The sequence below is a fragment of the Mesitornis unicolor genome, unplaced genomic scaffold (assembly GCF_000695765.1).
Source record: "Mesitornis unicolor isolate BGI_N332 unplaced genomic scaffold, ASM69576v1 scaffold16078, whole genome shotgun sequence".
Classification (NCBI taxonomy): Eukaryota; Metazoa; Chordata; class Aves; order Mesitornithiformes; family Mesitornithidae; genus Mesitornis; species Mesitornis unicolor.
In genome coordinates this window covers 1,875-14,158 of record NW_010202682.1, presented here as the reverse complement: position 1 = coordinate 14,158, position 12,284 = coordinate 1,875, and the positions used below count along the sequence as shown (strand labels likewise).

The 12,284-nt window shown below is 37.9% G+C and overlaps 1 protein-coding gene across 1 annotated transcript in view; it reads left to right on the top strand.

Annotated features, from left to right (window-relative positions):
• LOC104545361 (ran-binding protein 17-like) overlaps positions 1 to 11,784 on the top strand; it is a gene marked incomplete at its 3' end in the record, with an annotated part of 52,705 nt that extends 40,921 nt beyond the window's left edge. Inside the window, exons 10-12 of the mRNA XM_010190484.1 lie at positions 3,579 to 3,793; positions 4,954 to 5,092; positions 11,618 to 11,784. Of these exons, the coding sequence (XP_010188786.1) occupies positions 3,579 to 3,793; positions 4,954 to 5,092; positions 11,618 to 11,784 (521 nt within the window). The remainder of the gene's footprint in view (positions 1 to 3,578; positions 3,794 to 4,953; positions 5,093 to 11,617) is intronic.
• Between the last annotated feature and the right edge of the window lie 500 nt (positions 11,785 to 12,284).

Below are 12,284 nucleotides of genomic sequence, written 5' to 3'. Positions count from 1 at the left end.
ACGTTGCTGTCAAATGCAGGGCAGACAGTTGTATTAAAGGAAATTACTGAGAATTTTGAAAGTCCATCTATTTTAAGATTGTGTGATACAATTTTTCATGCATTAAGAAGAAATTGGTGCAAGTTGGATTATTTTCCACTTGATTTTTAACTCGGTGGTAACACTGAAACTGCACTGATTAGTCTCTACAGAGTTTTCCACAGGTGCTATGAATTTCAAACACAGTGTTTAAATTCAGCGTGTCATAGGCCGCTTTTATGTTGATTTAATTTCTTTAAATTGTTTCTGTTAACAATAGGAGTTTAGGAAATGGTATTTTGGTCCTCCACTGCAGAGATGATAAATGTAAGCATATCCTCAGTAGCTGAGGAGTTGTTCTTGACCTGATTCCAAGTACCTCAGCAAATTAGTTTATGTTCAGTAGTATCCATGGTGTGTAAATATATTCCCCTGAAGCTCCTGCTAAGTGTTACAAGTAGATCATTCTTTTTTCATCCAGTCAAACATAGCACCATGCTTCGTACTTTTTTCAATAACTCATGCTAAAACACTGGTCTTTGTTCTAGCACTGCATCCCTTGAATCATAGGCTGATGGCTTGGGGCACTGGTAACAGGCACCGCGTGGTCTTTCACCTCTGCTGCTCATTTGAAATCAGCTGTTCCCACTCTTAGGCCTTTTTAAAATGAGTCCATGAACACAGAACCATTCTCTGTGGACTCTGTCCACTTGAAAGAAGCAGCTTTTAAGCTTGCACTAGACCCAGAGTCTTCTGCGTTTTCATTAGAAGGGATAGGCACAGAATTCCTCTTATGCCTGCCTGGGGTGAGGACGTGCCAGGAAGCAGGGGCTGTGTCTTCCAATACGGAATGCTTTATGCCGATAAGTGGGTTTAAAGTTTTAATTACAGGGTGATTTTTCGGTGAAGTAATAAAAATGATAGAAGATCAGCGTTAGTGGATACCTCGTCGAATTCACGTTCCCAGGCTGAGGGATTCCTAGGGCTTTTTCGACTTCTTTCCTCATCATCCAGTTTTTCCACTGACTTCCAATTAATTTCCATATTAAGTACATAATTGCCTTGCTGACAACTACTAAGCTCTTTCCATCTGTTGTTGCATGTTACACCGAGTACTTCAAGGCCCTAGGTTTGCACACCATCGTGCTGGGACAGCTCAGCTAGAAACTCATGGCTGTTGCTTTCTGGAATCCAGAACTCTGTCTTTGCTTATTTCTGAAGCCAGATACATATTTGTGCTCTTAAAGTAGACATTTTCAGCGGAGAATATAATAGTGGTGAAGACCAGATCAGGTTTGTTTGCAGCACGCTTGCCTTTCTGTCTTGTTTGTGCCGTAAGAATTGTGTACGTTGGTTACATAGTGGCTTTTGAAAGTAGTGTGCACCTTCCCACTTTACGTCACGGACAGAATTTTGTATCCAATTTTATTTTTTTCCCACAGAATTTGAAATTCACCTATCTCTGTGACTACACTAGGTTTCGTCAAAAAGATTAATGCTAATTAAGATGACCTGGCTGGGATATCTTAAATGAGGCAGTTAGGAACTTAAATGGAGTTTGCTGATAAATTCCATTTACGTTAAATCAATTTAAAGCATTACAATAAATGAATATCCAGGTACACTGGAAGCCATGGTTCACTTTCTGCAATGCTTTACTTTTCAAAGAGGATCTTTTGGATACCAGTTATTTTTAGTAAAATAGTGATTCAGCACCGTTTGGAATGAATTTTGACACGGTAGCAGTCACTGGAATTGTACTCTCTTCCCAGTGACACCGTGTTCATGACTGCAGCATTTGGGGTAGTAGAGGTGCTCGTATGACCATTTACAGTATCAAGAACATTCTGTATTGTCATTAATTATTAATTTTGTTTTAATTAAGAGGACTTGATTTTGATTGTAAGTGGCCATCTTTCTTAGCTAAACATTTGATTCTTCTGCTACCTTCAGTAATTCTAGTGATGCCATTCCCACTTTTTACAGACTCCAGTTACTTTTTCTAAGCAATACCTGATCATACTCAGGATTTTTTAGTAAATCTACTTTTTCTTTACAAGCTGATGGATAAGTTGCCTTGTACTTGCTCGAAGTGGTGAACAACATTAATGTTTTAAACAGTAACTTATGCCTCTCCCTCTTTATACTAAATGATACGAAATGGGCGACACTTTGCATTGGGTGTTTCTAATTACATTATGTAAATTCCTCATTGTCAGTAATCAATAACATTAAGAAAAAGAATTAAAATAAGACAGGTAAATTATTTGTAGGTGGAAATTTTCATGAGTAGAAAGGAGAGCTCTGTGGAGACAGACTCAGTTTAGGCCTCTATATGTATTAAACAATTCTGTGCAATCTATGAGATCTGTGTGATCTCAGGCAAGTTTTTAGGGACGTTTTTTAATTGCCTATTATAAAAGCAAAACTAAGTTGTCATAATAATTACCTCTCTAAACTGGCAATGTTTGGAATCGTAAATAGTTAAGGTAGAGTTTGCTCATTGCTCCTTGATCCAAGTTGTCATCATAGCCATGACAACTAGGTTAGACACTGAAAGCAAGCAGGCCAAGCGTCTGATCTGTAGACTATTGTGCTTTTATTTGTAGGAATACTTTTTAAAATTTACAGTTTTGTGTTATTTTCCTCAAGGTAAAATTACGAAGAATGATGAGTAGCAACAGAGTGAAGACCTGGCACTCGGTTTTTGTGCAGGTCAAGCTTGCCAAGGTTGACATCAAATGGGGTCAACTTAGTAAGGCTGCTTCATGGCAGAAGTGAAGTACTTAGACTTTGCTGTGTTTATTCTACTGTTTTAACTCACTTTCATTAATTACTTAAGGCTAAAAAAAATTATCACAAAGACAAACTAACTCTAGGGTGCTGTGAAGATGAGCATTAAATTATTGCAAGATACTTAGAAAACTTGGTAATGAGGCCTTGTGAATCATTAGATTTGCACAGAGGATTGCAGCAGGATCTACTGCGCTGCTGCACAGTGGATCCAAAAGTCACTGTTGCCTGTTAACAGCAACAGCAAATATTTACAGTTAGCTGTTATTTTTTACATTATAAACATGGATTTTAATTAAAAAGGCATTCCCATCTGTGACTGGTAAAATAGAGGCTTTTGTAATGGACGTATTTGTTTTCTGAGGGGTATATTTAGTGTGTATACATCAGCAACCATCCCAAGAGACCGTCATGGTAATGGATCAAAACCAGGCTTTGTTGCAGCATGAGAAACTATAAGACCATGTGTTGCAACCCTGTTCAGTTTAAAGAATTCATGCTGAATGACCCAGTCATGGTCTGGCTGTACATCAATGTTGGGAAATCCATAGCATATATTTTAAATTTTGCATACTAATTCTTTGGTGGCTTTTAAGCCGTAGTCATGCTTACTTAACAGATTGCATCAACTGCAGAAAGAATTTTTCTTCCAAATAGTAATGCAAATAAAGTTAAAAAAATAGTTTAGATAGTGACATCAAAATATTTTAGATTTGCGGCTGTTTATGTAAGTTTCTTTCTTTCTTTCTTTCTTTTTATGAAAACAGGTAATCAGATCCTCTCTCTTGGGACTTTGTCAAAAGATCAGGTTTATCCGTTGAAACTCAAAGGCATTTCCATCTGTTACTCTGCACTCAAATCTGCCTTATGTGGAAATTATGTCAGCTTTGGCGTCTTCAAGTTGTACGGGGACAACCACTTTGACAATGTACTTCAGGCCTTTGTCAAAATGCTGCTTTCAGTATCCCACAGTGACTTGCTAGTAAGCAATTACTCATCTTGGGAGTCTTTATGTGAAGTATGAAATAACACCACCACAGGCTTTGTATTGTTATAATGAGACAGAGAGATCTAGAAGAGCTCAAATGCAGTCTGCAGTTCAATTACTTGAATTTATTTACATAGTGAAATCTAAAATACAGGTATGATAGAACTGCCACATGAAACAGGAGCTTTTCCAGAATTTTAACTAAGCTTGTCGTGAAAGGGAAAAATGCAGATTTTTTTTTTTCTTTCTACACTTGCAAACCTATTTAGGTTGCCTGCATGCACTGTAAAACATCCTCACGCATTCAGCCACTCTGCAATTAGTTTCAGTCTGTAAATTGTCACCGTGTATTCCCCATAAAATTTAAAACTTCAGTTTTAAAGTACACCATGTTCCCACTTCTCTGTGGGAAGACAACAGATCTTGCGCAGCATCAGCCTAAATTTGAACTGTGACATTTTCTTCATGACACTTTAGTTCAGAACTGTTGTTTTCTTGCAGGAAGGGACAAATTCAGGATAGCTAAAGATGGTTAATACCCAGATTTATGCCTTCCACATAAAGTCCTTGGAACTAAAAATTTGCTCTTGATTAAAATTGGTGTATTGGTTGTGTAGTTAAGTGTGCATATTTGGCACGTTCTTAGCCATCCGACAATAAATGCCTGAAATAAGACTCCTTAAGAGTATAATACTGATTAGGCCAATAGGTTCAAGCAAGCGCCTTTGCCCATGCAGAGCTTGTAACAGGACCTCACTTAAGCACAAAAGAAGTCCATCTCTCAGGTGATTTGTGGAAATCTGTGATAAATCTTAATAAGATTTCCTGCAGAAGGTAAGATACGGGCCTGGACAGTACGCTGTACTGCTTCTATGACACTGATAGCTGTGTAGAATGTCAAAGCATAACAACATTACTGTATTATCCTGAGCTTATTTTAAACTAATAGCGAGTTTATATCCTCAGGTAAATTTGAAAAGTTGAAATTTACTGAAGACAATATATTTTGTCTCTAGAAATACTCTGATTTGATGGCTAAATTAGAATTTATCACATCATTAAAAATACAAGACTATTCTTGTATCATCTGTTAATGTTAATATTAGTCGATGATAATATCTGTATTTACTATGAATGTCTACTCTCTTTTTCAGCAATATCGAAAACTAAGCCAGTCTTATTACCCACTTTTGGAGTGTCTGACCCAAGATCATATGAGTTTCATTACCAGTTTAGAACCTCACATCCTAATCTATATTCTTACCTCGATATCTGAAGGACTTACTGCAGTAGGTAAGAATTGCTTACACTGAGCTAAAGAAAGAATTTGAGTACTTAGGTGTCTAGAATTGTCAAAGAAGCACATTCATTTGTATCTTAAAAAATGAATATCAAGTGACGGTGGAAGATGTTGGCTTTTGAATATTTTAAGAATGTGACTATTTCAGTTACTGGAGCTAAGTTCTTTTAAACATCTAACCAGCAGGTTTTTACAGGTAGTGTTTTTAAGTTGTCTTTTCTGACAAGCCTGAGTTGTTAAAATTATTAATGTGCCTCCACTAGGATTGTTCATGCATTTGTTATTCAGAAGTAAAATGATTAAAACATCTACAGGAATCTGTGGGGTTTTGTTTTTATTTGATCAACATAGCTGTTGTATAAATAATGCTTGTCTGCACACCTGTGATACGATTTGAGAAATTTAAAGGTATCTTTATCCATGGAAAAAAGAAACTAATTATTCAGTACCTCCTGAATATGCTTTAGAGGAGAATTCACAGAATATTAGGAGTTGGAAGGGACCTTGAAAGATCATCTAGTCTAATTAGATCATCTAGTACTAATTACTTATAACAGAAGCATACTTGGATTAACGATAAAGATGCAGCAGTCTGATTGCAGTTAATTTAATTATTTTGCATTGTTTAATTTATGCTTTTTAACCAGATGACTGTCCAAATATCTGTGGGTTTGGGAGTGGAGGGCGACAGCCTAAAGTCATTTAGAATATAGAGAAGGAGACTGGGCATTTGGGGGAAGAAGAAATAAATCATGCAGTTACTTTCTGATCGCCTAGGAATGCCATGCATTTGTATAGGTTTTGACTGAGAAGTTGCTCAAAACGTTACAGTAGTACTTACTGATTAGGGTGGTTATTAAGGAAAAAAATAGGGACATTAGTGTGTATAGATGGTACTCTGTAATACCTGTTCCTCATTACCACCAAGTGTCAGTCAAGCCCCAAGGAACATGTGAATGTACTGAGACTCACAAAGCATTTAACACATTCAGCAGTTTTTGCTGCAAGAGAGAGCGTACTCTTAAAGAGAAAATGGGTAGTGAATAGCTAAGCACAATAGCAGTAAAGAAGTATTCAGATCATTTTATTCTATAATGCTGAAATCCATCTTGTCCCAGGTATTTTGTGTGCTTTGTCACCCGTAATGATGGTACAGCAGTTTCTGCCTATAAGCTGGTTCTGCTGTGAGTCTGCCTGTTGATCATTTGCAACTGGATATTTTGTACTGAATGTTGGCTTGGCTGACAGCTACCAGTTTAGCAAGCCCTGTTCCTGGTTTCTGTTATCATTCCACATCACACCTCTTCCATTTGAGATAATTCTGGAGATACTAATTTAACTACCATACCAAGTTTACTTTAACCATCTTTCTGAAACCCAATTTGAATTCATGTAAAAGAGAGAGAAGAAAATGTAAAAGCTATATATAAAAAAAGCTATATGTGTTATGTAGATGTTTTGCTAGAAAACTTTTATTTGGTGGAATTCTTGATATTCTGCTGAAAAAAGTATCAAAAAAATTTTTAACAGAGTTTACTTTAACCATCTTTCTGAAACCCAATTTGAATTCATGTAAAAGAGAGAGAAGAAAATGTAAAAGTATCAAAAAAAATTTTAACAGCTCTCTTTTTTCACATTTCATAAACCACAGACTTGCTTAGCCAATACTCTCCTTCAGTTCACCCCGATGTCCTTAAAGTACCTAAGATAAATCAAACTTACAAGACTAAAGCAAAGTGTGTCAGAACTTTTAACGTGAAGGCTTGATGCAGTCCATCAAAAGCTATTATGGTCACTCTCATGTTCATTTTTTCTTTTGTTTGCTCCGATTCTTCCAAACTCAAAAACAGTTTTACGGTCTTTAAGACTTGCCAAATCTGTCTGTCAGAAAGACCTGACTGTTTCCGTATTGCCCAGGGAGGATGTGGAGCCTCCATCCCTGGAGATGTTCCTAGATACTGGATGAGGTCCTGAGGAACCTCTCTGATGTTGACCCTGTTTTGGGCAGGAGGTCGGACTGGAGGATGGTCTCACTTGGTTTCTACTACCACCTTTAGGATCCTACTGGTATTTTCTTACATTTTCCACTTGTATTCTCTAGCTTTCAAAAACAATTTTTGATTCTGCCCAAATGCCAATGCAGCCCCTCATATTTTTGAATGTTTCTTGCACGTTAAGAGTAATACTTACTGTCCATGATTAGTCAGCTTAAAAATGCTGCTGCTTTTACCTTTCATATTGAAGTGATAAAGTGATTACTTTTCCCTAATACCCTGTTTCTTAACATTGCATGTATCAGTATCTTAGTACTGCATATTGATGTCACCCGTTAAGTTCCTCCTTTGTGTTCAAGAAGTTTTACTTTTTTAGTGAAGTGAATACTTTCCCATACTCTTTTAATACATGTCCAGATGAACTCCTCTTTGGTTAGTTTATAGCTCTTAATGTTAATTTCTTTATTTTTAATCATTTCAAGAGTTAGTTGCCTACCACAGTGTTTCCTCAAGAGTCATTCTTCTAAATGTTTTATCCCTTTTAAAATTGTGGTATTTGGGACATTGCCAATTGTCAGACAGTGAAATACAGGTTTACTTCTTATGTGTTACTTGGTCACCTACATCCTTCTGTCCTTGGAAAACGAGTCAGTAGATCCAAGCATAGCTTTCCTTACTGAATTGTATCAGTGCCACAAGAATATCTGAGAATAGTAGGGCTCAGGGCTATAAGCCATCTGAGGGGAAATTGTGTTTTGAACTGATTAGAATATACAAGTCATTTTCAGAAATGTTTATAAAAATGAAATAGCTGTCTTTTTTATTTTAAAAATTAAATACCAGGAGATCACTTCTCTTTTACAAGAAAAAGGTATCTGACATTTTTCTCTATTCTCTTTACATTTGTGAAACCTTTGAGACTCTCATTGTTGTCAGCTGTAGGATAAACATTCCCCAAATCCTTATTTCTGAGCAGTGTTCATTCTGTTGCTGAGTAAATACCTTGCCTTTCCACTGTGAAAGAATATGTATTCCTTCGGAAGCGCCTACCTGTAAATCAGCTATAATGGAAGCCCTCATCTAAACTTTTATTGGGAGGATAAACACTCCAACAGTTCTCTACTGAAGTGTTTACCTGTCTTTTTCACAGCTGACTCAGTGGATCAGAGTCTTTTAATGTAGTCTGCCTGGCATGTTGTCACTAATCTCTGCAAAGCTTTTCTAATTCTCATATGATTAATAGTATAAGATGCTATTCATTGAGGAAAAAATACAACATTTTTTCTGTCTTACTACCTAATTTAGATGTTAAATTGCTAAATCCATTTACTTTCCAGGTTTAGTCTCAAAGGCAAATAATGCCAGTATTGAACTGTAAGCAATTGATGGACAGGGAAAATACCACTTAGCTGCCTCTCCTTGCCTTTGTGTGAATAACAAAACAAAGTCTTTTAATTTGCAGAGATTCAGCAATGTCATTAAACCGTTGAAAAGTAATTTCTTTTCAGCATGATGTTATATTGTTAAGACCAAAAGGCATCCTCAAGTTATTTGGGGGGTTTGTTGGCTTTTTAAAGATAATATAACCCATTCTAACATACATGCTCAACTTCCAGTTACTTGAGCTATTGTCTGATTGGAATTCCCTATGTAAGGCAAAAACACAGAAATAATTTAAAATGTGCATGTAAAGTTAGCCCCCAAAACATGAAGTGGATACTTACTGGCGAAGAAGAAACCAAAGGATGTAGTTGAATGTGCTGGTGACTGGTGCCAGAGGCATCATCCTTGTCCCCTGCCCACCACCAGCACCTACCTCACCAGCAAGCAAGTCCAGAGAGCTCAGTTTTGTTTGACAGGACTACTGAACTGTAGCTCAATTCATGCTGACACATGTGGAGCTGGTTTCGGTGTTTTCTGTAACCACAGCCTGCTTGCGTTCTGATCCAAACGGTTAGTTCACAGGTGATAGAGCTGAGATGACCAGAAATAAGAAATGTGGTTTGACTGCATTTTTCCTGGTTATCTCAAGCTTTTATCTCAGTGTCTTTTATTATTCTATCTTTATTCTCTCTTCTCCATCTGTTTCTTCTGGCCATAGCTCAGAACTGGTAGCTCCTCGTTGCTCTTGTTTGTTCTATTTATTTGGTTGCCTGGCTTGTCTCGCTAAGATTTAGTGAGAGCACTACTCTGCTCCAGCACAAGGTTCCACATGCCCAGAAGAGTCATTCAAGGGAGTTTGCTTGACGCTCCCTATCTGTTATACCCTTGCAATCAAAAGGAAAAATGAGCATAGGGAAGCATATTTGATATATAGTTATGGGCAAATTTAAGTAGCTCTTAACACTCATATCAGATTCTCATGAGCAAATGATAGCATAGACCTGTCTGCTGTCCTGCTAAAATCACTTACTGTCGAATGTAAAATATCTACTTGTACAGTATCAGCATGTTTAGAACTACTGCTGTTTTGTAAACTGATGATAGGGATTTACTTTGTATTATTCAATTTAAAAAGAAATACAGTTAAGCACTGGTTTAGAAATACAGCAGAGACCTCCTATGAAATATGTATTTTCAAATCTCTCGCTTGTTGTTATTTATGGTGATTCAGTTCCACCATGAATTGCATTTCTAGTTTATATGCAGGACATGAGTGCCAGATTCTGTGGTCTTTACTTTGGCAAGACTCCGAGCTTTCAACTCAACTTTGTTCCAGCAGTGTATCTTAACATCCTGCCCCGTTGAATTGAGTCCTGGGAAGCCCACTGTTCTGGTGAAGACAGCAAAGATGCTCCAGATCATTTCTGTGAGCTGTGAGATTGCTCTCAATGCCTGCTGCTAAGTCAGCTGGTTGCTTTGCAAGATCAAGTCTTAGGAGACCATTTGTATCTTCTTTGCCTGCGAATGTTTCTTCAGTGTTTATTTCAAAACACTCTTAGCAAAATACAACTAGTTTATAGATGGCAAAGGGTTAATCGTGCCAGTGCAGAGCTTAAGGAGTTAAACAGACACAGATCAAAATACTTCAGTGTCTAGAGGAATGTGTTGAAATGAACACTGCAAGGTTGGCAGACCTCCAAATTAGCAGAGTTTAAAGAATTCAAGGTACATTTAATTGGATCCTTCTAATCCCTTTTCCCTCAGAATGAGCATTTTAACGGTTTAATTCCTTTTGCAACCCCCACACACGCCTTACTCCAGTGGCCCATTGAAAATAAATGCTGTGAACTATAAAAGGCCTAGACAAGTTCTAGCTGAAGTCAGTGGCAACAGGAGAGGGAGTCCTAAATGCTCCGCTCAATTGCATCTGATGTTTGAAGTGGCAGAGAATAGCAGCTAGGGCTAAACCTTGCACACAGCAGGTTCAAGTGCGGCACGTATACAAGGAGCTCTGGTTGGTATTGGTGTGGTGAGGAGCTGGCAGTTGTTGAACATGTGGCTCGGGCCAGGACTACAGAACCAGAGCTGGGAGGCGGCACAGTTGTAAATGTCTACATCGCAGTCACTGGTCTTGGGGTCAAGGAACGTTTTGGGTGTCAGGCCAGGAGACTGGGCAGAGGAAAGGAGCACACCACTTCTCGAGAGGTAGATGAGAGAAGCGTGCGTGAGAACCAAGGACCAGTACACGGTTATCATCGTGCTGATGCGTGGAAGTGAGCAGAAATCCTCTCACAGCAGCGGCACAGCAGGCAACACCTAGCAACAAAATAACTTACATAAATCAGACAGACGTATTTACTCTGCAAATAGGTTTAAGCTTTTAATCTCCCTTACTTATAGGAACAGTAAGTAAAGATATGAAGTGGCTTTTCCTTCTGCTTTTCAACAGTATCCTCCTTTGCTGTCATGACTCTTCAGTTTCAGGGACATTGATGAAGTATTTGTTACGGACTGCTGTTGTGCTGTTGCCAGCCATATTTAATGTATTTTAACTTGCTGCAATTATAAAGGAAAGTGACTTACTGGCTGTTCCATGATCACCTTTTTAGTATGTTTCATGACCCTTGTTCATTGTTTGTCACCTGACATTGATTTTAAGCTACTTGGAGCAGAGAAACATTGTGTAATACTACTTGAGAAAAACCTGGACAAGTACTCTACCAATTTAACCTTGCCTTTTCAGTCAGCAGATCAAATGAGAATTTTAGTTTCCAGGAATCTGGAGCCTTCTGAATTTGAAACTGAAGACCAGTGAAATGTCAGCCCTCACCCTGCACTTTCCAGTAGGCCGAGGGGCAGCTGTACTCATACAGTTGTGAATGAAGTTCACTGGAGTTCGTAAGATCTTTAGCACGTGGAGTGAGCCAGTTACTCAAAAGCAAAGGTTTACTACCGTTGTGTGTTAATAAAGGCAGTCTTCAAAGCTACTCAACTCATGTATCAAAAATAGACTTTGTCAATGTATCGATTAGTCTAATGTCAAAGAGATTATTAAACTTGAACTCTCCGAGTACTATAAAATGTCATTATTAATTATTCTTTTATGGAAACAATTTCAAAACTGTTTCATTTTTCACACAGATACAATTGTCTCCTCCAGCTGTTGTGCTAGTTTAGACTACGTTGTCACCTACCTCTTCAAGCACCTCGCTAAAGAAGGCAAGAAGACTCTAAGATGTAGAGACATTTCACAGGATGGACAGAGATTACTTCATTTCATGCAGCAAAACCCAGAAGTTCTACAGCAGGTGAATTAGCGGCCTTTTCTATGGGGCATTATTACACTTCTACATTTTCCTGAATTTCTGTGGTTCTGAACACCAGGGTAGCACTGGCTGGTTAGTAACGGAACAAACCTCCCTGTCCTGGTATGCAAGCTTGCGTAGCTTCAGCCATGTTCTCATGACAACCAAAGATTGAAGATACTTTTTGTCATACTGAAAAGCGTAGATACTATGCGTGGCTGTACAGTGTCTTAAAACTTGGTCTTTCATTTTTGCTTATCAAAACAAGCCCTTGAGATCATCAATATATTGCTATAGACAAATGGGAAGGAAAGCTCTCTAAAGTATTTTAGGAGGAAGAGGAACAGATTCTGGCATTGAAGCACATATTTGGTAATGAAATGTGTAAATGGCACGGCTGTATGCTGTTGAGTTTGAATATTTTATTGTGCAGTAGGTGACTCAGTGGGATTTTTTTTCTGCTAAAGGCAAAGACAATAGAAATTAAATCTCATGCTTCTGAA